The sequence below is a fragment of the Colossoma macropomum genome, unplaced genomic scaffold, assembly GCF_904425465.1.
Source record: "Colossoma macropomum unplaced genomic scaffold, Colossoma_macropomum, whole genome shotgun sequence".
NCBI classification, from domain to species: domain Eukaryota; kingdom Metazoa; phylum Chordata; class Actinopteri; order Characiformes; family Serrasalmidae; genus Colossoma; species Colossoma macropomum.
Window position 1 is genome coordinate 28890084 of NW_023494800.1, and position 11840 is coordinate 28901923.

General features: G+C 39.0%; 1 protein-coding gene across 1 annotated transcript; it reads right to left on the bottom strand.

Moving 5' to 3' along the window:
* Positions 1-1217: 1217 nt before the first annotated feature.
* On the bottom strand, positions 1218-5917 carry LOC118819915 (cathepsin L1-like). Its single transcript, XM_036587921.1, has 7 exons — positions 5818-5917; positions 4909-5051; positions 4583-4777; positions 4100-4291; positions 1957-2119; positions 1498-1606; positions 1218-1317 (listed from the first exon to the last, which is right to left on the bottom strand). Exons 1-7 carry the CDS (start codon positions 5915-5917, stop codon positions 1218-1220), a joined length of 1002 nt encoding a protein of 333 aa, XP_036443814.1.
* Positions 5918-11840: the final 5923 nt, after the last annotated feature.

The following is an 11840-nucleotide window of genomic DNA, read 5'->3' on the forward strand; positions in this document are numbered from 1 at the left end:
GAAACTGATTATTTTTTTCAAAAAGGATAGGGGTTTAAGTAAATGAAGTGAAAAGGGAAAGGAAACGTAATTTAGAGATAAAGGTAAAAAATTGCTGCATCAGTAAATAAATCATCAGACTGTGACCTCTTCTTTTGGGGTTTTCAGGTTCTGTCTTTCTCCAATCTGTAGGAAAAAAAACAGTATTGTATTATAGTTAAAACATGCAATGTGTTCATTGATGTAGTTCAGTTCTAAATCTGAAGATTCCATCTCAGGAGATCCACTGACCTGCAGAGCTCAGTTTCAACTGGAATCACACACACCTAGACTAATTAGACTATAACTACCCACAAATAATTGCAAACTTTCTTTTTACATGAATTTATTATTGTTTTTATTATTATTTTATTTAGGTGTTATTATATTATTTTATTCCAACTTTCTCCCCGATTTACTCATGTCCAGTTCCACCCAGTAGGTCTTGAGGGGTCCCCTGGTGAAAAGTCTGACTATGACATAACAGGTTTTAACGTTCTCTAGTTTTAATCTGGAGTTTAATCTGGAGTTCTCTAGTTTTAATCTGGAGTTTAATCTGGAGTTCTCTAGTTTTAATCTGGATTGATGCAGCCCGATTGTACGGTTATGAATTCGGGCTGGGTGAGTCAGGGATGGCTGTGCCATTACTCACAATCTCCTGATGATAGGGCCAATGCTTGGATGGTTGCAGGAGGTGAACTTTATTATGCAGAAATCTTCAGATTTGGGCTCTTCAAGATCATTGTAAAGTCAAGAGATAGTGATGTTTAATAGGAAATGCTATGGAAAACAGCAAATACATGCAATGTAAATGGTTGTAGCTTAAACATTTTTGGGTTTCTGGATCAAAAGAACTTTTGACTGTTGGAGTTTCCAATGGTCATTCAAGCTGATAATTACTTGCACCTTCAATCTGGTTTAAAAAAGTCTCATTCAAAGCACGTATTTGTACCTCTTCATAACCTTATGTTTTAACACAGTACAATAAAATAAGAAGCCTGGAGACGAGACGGGGTGTGTGGAGTTAATACAACTTAGAAAATATTTCAGTGGATTATGGTAAAGTTATGTTCCCTGACTAAAGGTACTGAGATTTACCCTTGAGAGCCCCATCCCAGTTAAAAGAGGTGACAGTTTATTTCTGAAAGTGTAAATCTCTGTGGATGAAGAATGAAACCACCTTTAATGATGTTATACCTTTAAACCTCAGGGTAGACAGCATATGTGGCAATACCACACTGGTTATTCTTGTTCCTGGACATCTTGATGTAGCCTTTATCACCCCAGTTAACACCCCAGCTGCAAAATAAATGACTGTCAATATTGGTTTTGTCTTCTGAATAAAGCACATTACCCAAAAAGTGTCCCCCAAAAAAAAAACATGCAAAAAAGTGTTGCATGTTATTTAACTTTCTTGGATTCATTATGAATTCATCATTCATCATGAATGTTTGGTGTTTCATTAACTTGTTCATTTACCTGTTCTTGACCAGCCAGTAGTCTAGTCTGTTACCTTCAGTGCCATAACCAACAGCCAGAACAGCGTGAGTCAGGTTGGTGCTGCTGCAGTTTGGCTCATCATACACACCTGCAGTCATTAAAAATGTGTAAGTTACAAATTCAAAAAGTGCAAATGATAAAATGTGCATTTAGGCAGGGCTGTGGAAATGCGACCTACTTTGCACAATGCATAAACCACACCTCTAATACAGTAAAGTGTGTTTTAAAAGTAAGGAAACACCCATATAATATAAAAACGGTTTTAGAAATCAGGAAATGTTCTGTGTTGGTGAAATGGACTAACAGTGATTGTGTCCAAAATTGGATCACTGTCTGCCAAACCGTTTTCATTTAAAATGGATGTTTCTTTACTTGTGAGATACTCTAAGTGCTTCAATGACAGAATATGCTAATGAGTACCACAGGTTTTTTTTTTACCTGACTCATACAGCTGGAGGCTGTGTTGGGAGGCATCTACAGCTACAGAAATAGGTCCGATTGTGGCCACTGCGGACTGCAGAGCGTCTTCTGTGGGTGCCCCCCATTTATAGTTAGAACAGGTAGCCCAAGTTTTCTGGTTATTAAACCTGCACACCTCTTCCTGAGGAGAGATGAAAGCAATCAGGAACACTTCTGATTCAATGTTCAAAGGGAGAGTTTCAATAATCCATTTTCCACAATTTTCCCTTCACCCCAAATGTAGATGAACAGTGCCAAAACTAAAAGGTTTTGCACTGGAGCTATAAGGCTAACAACTAAGACCCCACCAATTAGCACCGAACAAACGGCATGCCTAAATCATCACACACCTGATATTAGGGGTGCAGGAAAAAATAGATTTTTAGATGCATCGCGGTGCGGACATGAACGATTCTGAATCGATTCCTAAATGTCAAAAATCGATTTTCTAAATATTTAATTTATAATGTACTGTTGACGGAATGCAAAAGGCGGAACTTGGAAGTGTGGAAGTGCAGCGCCCGGACAGTCTGTGGTGGCACATATCAAAAACACAACTGGATGAGTGAGAAATCCGACTGGTTCCCTCTGCATTAAAAGCCAGGTTAGGTCAGGAGTCACAACCCAAATGATAACATTTTGTTCTTTCAACAAAAATCAAACCAGCTTGGGAGCCGCAACATTTAATGTCCAGTATGTCTCAGTATACGATAATGTCCTAGTATTGGCTAAACAATATAAACGAAATCGCAGATTTACTTCGCTCCGCTTTAAGCTTTAGCTATAGCTGCTTTTCCTCCCATCTCCGCCAGAAAACTTTTCCTCAGAAGTAGATCAGTTAAATGTCTCTCAACGTTCGACTGTTTTACGAGGCTGAAGTCGCTTCTCATTCTCCAGTTTCTTGTTCAAATTTTCCTGTTCCACCTTAAATTCTAACTGAGGCGCCAAATGTAAATGCGGCACCATTTAAAGTGGAATGGGAGAATTTGAAAGAGATGCGACTTCAGCTTCGCCACTTTTTAGTGTGTGACAGTCTCTGGTTGCAGATTTAACGTACTAGGAAACCAACTGTGCTGCTTATAAATGCGAATAATGCATCGCTGCTATGCGACCTGCAGTCTGCACGGCGGTTCTCAGTCGTTGCGAAACAGGGCTTTCGCGCTATGTTGCACACGTCCCGTCTCAAAGATACTTTACTGACACAGCGATCCCCCCGTCTCTACAACGAGACCAAAACCGAAGTTATAAAATCACTAAAGAAGACGGGTAGAATAGCTGTAACATGTGCTGCGTGGAGATCCACTGACACTGGATCTTATTTCACCGTAACTGCGCATTTTATCGCAGATGAGTAGCAGCAGCTTCTCGTGCTCCAAACAAGAGCACTGAATGAGAGCGTTCTAGTTCACTTGCCACATCACTTCCATTTGTTTTATTAAAAAAGATATTGGGAGTAAATTCATTATGGATCACTACAAATACTTTGCTTTAAAAGTACCAAGTGGCTTTAAATAACAATAAAACCAAGTCAGTCACTTTAAAATGTATATTGTTTCTATATTCTATGTATATTCTGTGTATATTTAATATATTTCAGTTGGTTTTTCTTGTATTTTTATTTTTACTTATTTACTTTCTGTAGAGTGATTAGCTGAGTCTACCACAAGCAATTCAATGCAGAAATGTCCTGACGTTGTGCAAATGACAAATAAACTTGAAACTTGAACTCAAAACTTGAGCTCACACAGTGAGAAAATATAAATGCTATGTAGAAAAAAAGATGCATCGAGATGCATCGATAATCGTTTTATAATCGCATTGCAGCCCTCGGAATTGTAATCGAATCGAATCGGGAGGTGCCTAGAGATTCCCACCCCTACCTGATATGCTGACAAAAAATATCGACAACTGATATACCATGGATAAAAATACATGGACAAAAGTCATGCTGTTCGCACCATGCTAATTGGCATACAGTTGGCTTTCATTACATGTTAGCTCCATTAGCATTGTAGTGCCAACTTCAAAAAACAAATATTGATCTGATTGACTATATTTGGGTTACAAATGGATTTCTATGTTTTAATAAAAATATTGGCATCATTAACTACGGTAGCCTCACCTTGGCCTGATATGGATAGGTACTCGCTGTCTCCAGGCCTCCACTGGATTTGATGTACTCAAAGGCCTTGTGCAGAAAACCACCTTGACAGCCCTTATTTCCAAAATTCTGGGAGCAGTCCACCAGCTGTTGCTCGCTTAAGCTTACCAGCTGCTTTGTCTTCTTGAACATTTGACCCTCGAGCGCCCCTGTCTGAAAGAGAAGGACAACAGAAAATTAACAGAGGTGGAAAAATAAAGAAAACGTGTGCAGTCTCTAAAACCAGCACCATCTCTATTCTCCATTATCACTTTGTTTTTCCTTTTCTTTCTGCCTGCGAATTTTGTCATAAACAGCAGCACATATAAGCACAGATAGCGCAAAGTACACACAGTGCAAAACATATTAGTGAATATCAGTGTATATTTAATGCATAGTGCCAATTATACTTCAAATTATCCCTCCATCCTGTTCTCCCTCTCTGTCTGTCCTGCTGTGGCTCACTGCACTGAAGGCCCAGCAGGAGCCACAATGACACTGGTCCTTAACTTTGGTCACATAGCCCCTTTTTCTCCAATTCACAGTCCTGAGCAGAGCAGCGCTCTCTACCCGTTGGAGGAATGTAGTTGCGCTCTCAGTCTCAGTCTTATTGAAGGCTCCCAGGCAGCCCTTCAGCATCTGCTGGTACTCCTGATTATCCTGTTGGAGAAGATGGTGAGAGGATTGTGACAATCCAGACATCAAATATAGTTACTGAACAGCACATAATAAACAGAGTTGCAGGAAAGATTCAGTGAATTGTGTAATGAAATGTCTAAGTGGGATCTCACCATGTCCGCAAAGCGGTTCATGCCGAGTCTATAGCTTTTGATGCCCTGGTCAGCCAGCATGTTGTGCTCCAGGACCAGCTTAAGATTGTCCAGCCAGATCATCTTATGCTGAGACTCCTCTTCCACTGAACCATAACTCTTACCTATGTGTAACACAAACATACAGTATGTGTAAAGTACATATACATTATTTCCCCTAGATACACATACTATAAACACATACACGCTCTGCTACTCCAGGCTGCTTCAGAGTTTCTGCTTTTCTCTGAGCTGCTGAAACACAACTTCATCACATATATTTTGGACAGGAAACTGGCAAATGGCTCAGAGCTTTAATTAGATGAGACATGTCCAGGTATAAAAGGCATCATGAGCTGCCAACACTCAGAACACAAATTTTCTCTCTGAGACTGTTTTGAATTTCTCTTAAAATTACGATCATCTTTCTGAATTTGTTGTAATATTTCTGAATTTACTATTGCATTTCTCGATTTGCTGTTGCATTCCTGAATTTGCTGTTGCATTCCTGAATTTGCTGTTGCATTTCTGAATATGCATTTGTGTTTTTGAATTTGCTTTTGCATGTCTGAATTTGCTATTGTGGCTTTGAAGTTGCTGTCGTGTTTTTGATTTTGTGGTTGGGCTTTTTGATTTGCTGTTACTTAGGGGGTTAATTATTCACATTCTTAATAAAAAGAAATGTTATATAGGCCAACCTATTAAACACAATCTACAGTGAAACTTTAAAAAGTTTATTCCAAAACAAGTCAGAACAATATTATTGGAACAATTACTTAGTCATACAGTCTTTGGCAAGAATCAGTAATTCTAAGATACTTCTTGCAGTTTTTACACCATTCAACTGCAAAAATGTGTTATACAGAATCAGATTTGATGTAAATTTCTCACCAAACTTCAGTTTCCAGGTGTTGAACTCCAGATCCTCCAGAGAGACGCTGGCAGCACCGGCCACCACCACAAGAGCAACAACAGTGAGCAAAATCCTCATTCTAAAACAGAGTAAGAGGCAGATTTACTGACATTTTGCACCATCGCAAACACTGTTTTAAAAAAACTGGTTATGATTTATTGAAAAAGGGGCAGCAGCTCTACAGTGTGTGTAAGACAAAAGGGGCAGAGCTGCTCTTTTGTGCATTTGTCTCACTTGCCTATTCATTTTTTGGAGTTTCCCTCTCTAAACACAGAATACTGGGCGGAGATTATTAAAATGAAGCTCTTACTGAGATTAAATGAGGCTGATCGTAAATACTGTCTGCTCTTTAACTCCTGGAAAAGCTTGCCTTATTTTTGGTGCTAACGTGGAGGCTGTTTTTGTGGCTGAGAGAAAAAAAGAGAGAGTTTATCACATTTATTTATTTTGGATGTGCTCGTCATAAGTCAAAATCATACACTTTCCAATCGAACAGTGATTAATCAAGGATTTTACAATGCCACATGATTTCTAAATGTACTTGGCACAGAACTCAAGTTCAGCTCAAACCACCAAACCAACGTTTCCAAACAGATAATCAAAAAAATTACTTATTGTCTCTATTATATATTTATAACATTGTGAAATAACATACTATTTTCTCAAATTAATTATACATTATGCTGAAATAATCAAGCACTTTCTCACAGAGTAATAACCAAAATCTTGAGAAAAGTCATTATTTCAACCTAATGAGTCACAATTTGAACCAGAATCACACACACACACACCTTCAAAGCCGCTTATCCTTCTGGGTCGCTGGGGTGCTGGAGCCTATCCCAGCTGTCATCGGGCAGAAGGCAGGATACACCCTGGACAGGTCACCAGACCATCGCAGGGCAGACAGACAGACATATACATTCACACCCACACTCACACCTAGGGGCAATTTAGCATGTCCAATTAGCCTAACTGCATGTCTTTGGACTGTGGGAGGAAACCCACACAGACACAGGGAGACCATGCAAACTCCACACAGAAAGGACCCTGGTCGCCCGGCCGGGGAATCAAACCCAGGCCTTCTTGCTGTGAGGCGACAGCGCTACCGACCCCGCCACCATGCTAGATAAAGATGTTTTTGGCTGTGTCCCAAATCACACGCTGCTATAGTTTATGTACTACACTAATGAATGCACTTCCACTGCTGGTGCACTATTTTTACTCACTATCTAGTGCTTTAGTGTGCAGTTTGGAATGCAGACTTATTCTCCAACCTGGTGGGAATGGACTTCCATAAAAAAGCATGTGAGTCAAAAGTGTGGTTATACTGAGCTGCTCATATGTTAATTATGAAGCATTCATTTGCATTGACATTTTTAGTGGATAGGCCGTTAAATTACTTTCGAATTTCAATTCTTTCAAAGGACAGCAAACTACAACCTCTTTCACTTGTATAATAATTGTTTATTTGTTTTATTACAATCATCCTATATGTATTTGAATGTATACACGAAATATTTCAACCTCAGATTTTGGATTAAACCATTTTCATTTGCTCTGCTGTGGTCAGTTAGCATCAGGGTCAGTATAGCTATTTTGTGTTTTCTGGCAAAATGCTCAGCTCTCTAATGGAGCCATCTTCCATTCTCAAGAACACTACAAGGCCTGAACCTCTCAGTGTTGCTCACTGTGTGCAGCGCTACATATTTTTTTGGTGCCCATTGACCTGTTTGTTCTTTAATCAGCATTTAATTCCCTCTAACAAAACTCTCCTGAGTTTAAGACAACACTTGGAAATAATGAACCACAATTTTTCAGTTTTATTATGATGTCTGTTTTCCCATTTTAAAGAGTCCACAGACCTTTCTGTATTTAGTATCCTCTACGACAAAACAGGCCAAAGTTCTCAGCCCACAGTTTGCTTAGAACTAGAAAAAACTGTCAATGTACTAATAAGTAAACTAGTAATTAACTAATTACTACCCACCTCTGAATATACTACTACATGACTACTATATGACCATATAATTTGTAATTGAATTTCAGTTCAGTTTCAGCCTTTTTTGGGCAGATTTTAAGCGCAACATGAGCTGGAGATTTTCGCTGGACCTGGCAACCCTTGTTGGGGTTTTCGCTTGCTCTAAGGTCACTGATGCAGCTTCATCCCAAGAGTACAACGCCAACTAAATATGGACTATTTCTGAAGAGCTACCTTTTACTTTTCCCTGGACTTTTCAATCAGTATTTTTCCTTTTTCACTTTTTTTTTTTATTTCAACACTTACCTGTTTGAGATGTGGAACCTTCAAGTTATCTGCAAGTATATGGTGAAGTGTGTGTGTGTGTGTGTGTGTGTGTGTGTGTTTGTGTGTGAGTGTTTATATAGTTTCATGAGCAACAATTCCAGACTAGCTCTGTGGGTGGAGCCTCAGAGGTTGAGACTAGTGTTGGAGTAATGGTAATAGTTGGATTTGTTTTCTGGTTTCATCTGCTGCTCTAGAGTTGTGTGCAACAGTTTGGGTGCCCTGGCCAAATTCCAAGTTGTTGATTTTCTTAGTGTAACTAAGGGAACACATCCTCTCCAAAGAACACACTTCTGCACATTTTAATTCACATTATAATTACTGTTCATTTGCTGAATTTAACATACTGAAAAAAAGCATAAAACATGGCTGTGGCACATTTGATTGTTTATGTTTTTTTTCCATAAACTTAAATTTAGCTAATAAATAGAATTTGTGCACTAAAATAGGCAGAAAAAAGTTTTCGGGACTCAGGCACCATCCCCGCAGCCCTCACAGTTATCATCCTCACCCTGCAGTCACTGCGGATTGTTGTCTGTGCTTTCGCGGCTGTCGTGAAAGCCCAGGGGATGGGCACCTGTCACAGGTACTGGAACAAGATTTTGCTCTGGACCATTTATTCTGGTCCATCCATCATGAAATGTTTCCAATTTTTTTACAATTATATAAGAAAAAAATGTAAACTAGACAAATATGTAAAAAATGTATATATGTGTATGATGTGCAAATCATTTAAACCCTACATTTCATTGAAAATAGTACAAAGACAGCATATCAGATGGTGAAACTGAGAAATTGTATTATTTTTGGAAAAAATATTTTGAATTTGATGCAAACACAAAAAGTTGGGACAGGGACAACAAAAGGATGGTAAATTTGTGTAATGCCAAAAAAACACCTGGTGCTTAATTGGCAACAGGTCAGTAACTTCATTGGGTATAAAAAGAGCATCCCAGAGAGGCTGAGTCTTTCAAAGTTCACCACTCTGTGAAAGACTGCACAAGCAAATAGCGCAACAATTCAAGAATAACTTTTGCTTTTCATCATCAAAGGTACAGACATGATTCTGTAGTCACTGCATGGACTCAGAAACACTTCTTTGTCGCTGCATTCACAAATGCAAGTTAAAACTCTAAAACACAAAGGATCCAGAAACACTGCCACCTTCTCTGGGCCCAGGCTCATTTAAAATGGACTGAGGGGAAGTGGCACATGTCCTGTGGTCCAACAAATCAAAATTTGAAATTCTTTTTGGAAATCATGAACACTGCGTCCTCTGGGCTAAAGACCACTCAGCTTGTTATCAGTGCACAGTTCAAAAGCCAGTATTCATAATGGTGTAGGGATGCATTAGTGCACAAGGCATGGGTGACGAACACATCTGTGAAGGCACCATTAATGCTGAATGATATATACATGTTTTGGCAACATATGCCGCCATCCAGACAACATCTTTTTCAGGGAAGGCCTTGCTTATTTCAGCAAGGCAATGTAAAGCCACGTTCTACATATATTACAACAGCATTGCTCCGTATTAAAAGAGTCTGGGTGCTAAACTGACCTGGCTGCAGTCAAGACCTGTCACCACTGAAAACATTTGGCACATTATGAAATGAAAAATATGACAAAATATGGGCCCCTGAACTGTTGTGCAGCTGAAATCATATGTCAAACAAGGATGGGAAAACATTTCAGTTTCAAAACTACAGCAGTCGGTCTCATCAGTTCCCAAACGCTTACAGAGTGTTGTTAAAAGAAGAATTGATGAAACACAGTGGTAAACATGCCCTCCCAACATTTTTGGTATGTTTTGTCGGCATCAAATTCAAAATGGGCATGTATTTTTCAAAAAACAATAGAATTTCTCAGTTTTAACATTTGAAATGTTGTCCTTGTACTATTTTCCTTTACAAATATGGTTTAAATTATTTGCATATCATTGTATTCTTTTTTCATTTACATTCTGCACAGTGCCCAGACTTTTTTGGACTTGGGGTTTTATGTCCTAAACAATACATAATCTGTTTATTTTTCATTAAAGAACACATATAGTGTGCATATTAAGGCATGTTAAAGCATATAGATTAAACAGAAATTTTGGTTTTAATTAACACATAATTTTTAAGTGTTGAAAGTACTCAAACCAATATGGTTAAACTGGAAAATCCGCAAGAAACTACAGTGATGGGAATCAAGTATTCAGGTGCATTAGTTTTGTTATTTAATACACCTCTAGTGCATATATCCACTTCAAACATACACATATCATGTAATCCTTTGACCTTTTACCTATAAACATGAGCAAATAAATGTATCTACTTCTAAGCATAAAGTCACCAGTGCCATTGATTGGGAAGACTTCATGCCGCAAGTAGCAATCATGATGAAGGTAAAGGAGCTTCCCAAAGTTCTCAGGAGCAGCATAATTAAACAACACTCGAACAGAAAAAAGGTATAGAGCCAAAACAAAGACCATAAACATCTTTGGCAGTACACTTAGCTTGATAATATGTCATGGCAACTAATCTCACTAAGGCACAATCCCATTTCAGCCTACCACTTAGCTCTACCCCTTTGTTTTGCCTGTTCACGTCTGGGGGTAGAGTGTCCCAATTCTTGTTAAGATAGTGGGGTTGGGCGAAGTGTTAGGGCTACATGGCCCTCCAAATATAATTCAGAGACACACTAGCTAGCTAAATTTCCTGTTGCACCTTTCTGATGCAGAAGTTGGTATGGTGTAGTGGGTAACACCTTTGCCTTCTACGCTGTCGACCGGGGATTCAATCCCTGCCTGGGTAAGCACCCTACTAATAAGAGTCCTTGGGCAAGACTCCTAACACTGCCTTTGCCTACCTGTGTAAAATGATCTGGAGAAGAGCGTCTGCCAAATGCCATAAATGTAAATGTAAGTTACATTCTGGCATATTAGGCATCAGAACTGCTGCACCATTTAAGGCGGAACAGGAAAATTGGAACGAATAGCTGACTTCATGTCACTGAAGAATTAGGGGTGGGCGATAATAAATAATTGAAGGCATATGATGCCCTAAATGTAACTAAAGCCCAGCAGTGAGGTTGATGAATTTTACCCTCCTCTGCTATCACTGCAGACTGGCAGGGTTGCCTATAGAGTAGTGCAAGTAGCCTGTTAATGAAGTAATGCTTTTTATTTGAGGGTCCCATTTGGAAGGAGAAGATTTCAACCACTAGCCCTTGTAACTTAATTCAAAGGGGAAAGGAGACACTTGAAGACAAGAGGTGGGTGTCATGGGACGGTCCAGGAGCGGACCCAAGCGCACAGATGAAAACCCACGAGAATTGATCTTAAACCAAACTGATAGGTGAAAATTTTTTTTTGTTAAATATAAAATATGGACTTGTTTATTCACCTTCTTAGTATTTCTATAGTATAACGGGTTGTAAAAATAATTTTGTGGAGACAGTGAGTGCATTTATGAGTGTGTAGAGACAGTGAATGTGTTTTTTTTTTAGTGTGTGGAGCATGAGTATTTTTTTTTGAGTGTGTGGAGACAGTGAGTGTGGTTTTTTTTTGAGTGTGTGGAGACAGTGAGTGTTTTTTTTTTGAGTGTGAGGAGACAGTGAGTGGTTTTTTTTGAGTGTGTGGAGACAGTGAGTGTTTTTTTTGAGTGTGTGGAGACAGTGAGTGTTTTTTTTTGAGTGTGTGGAGACAGTGAGTGT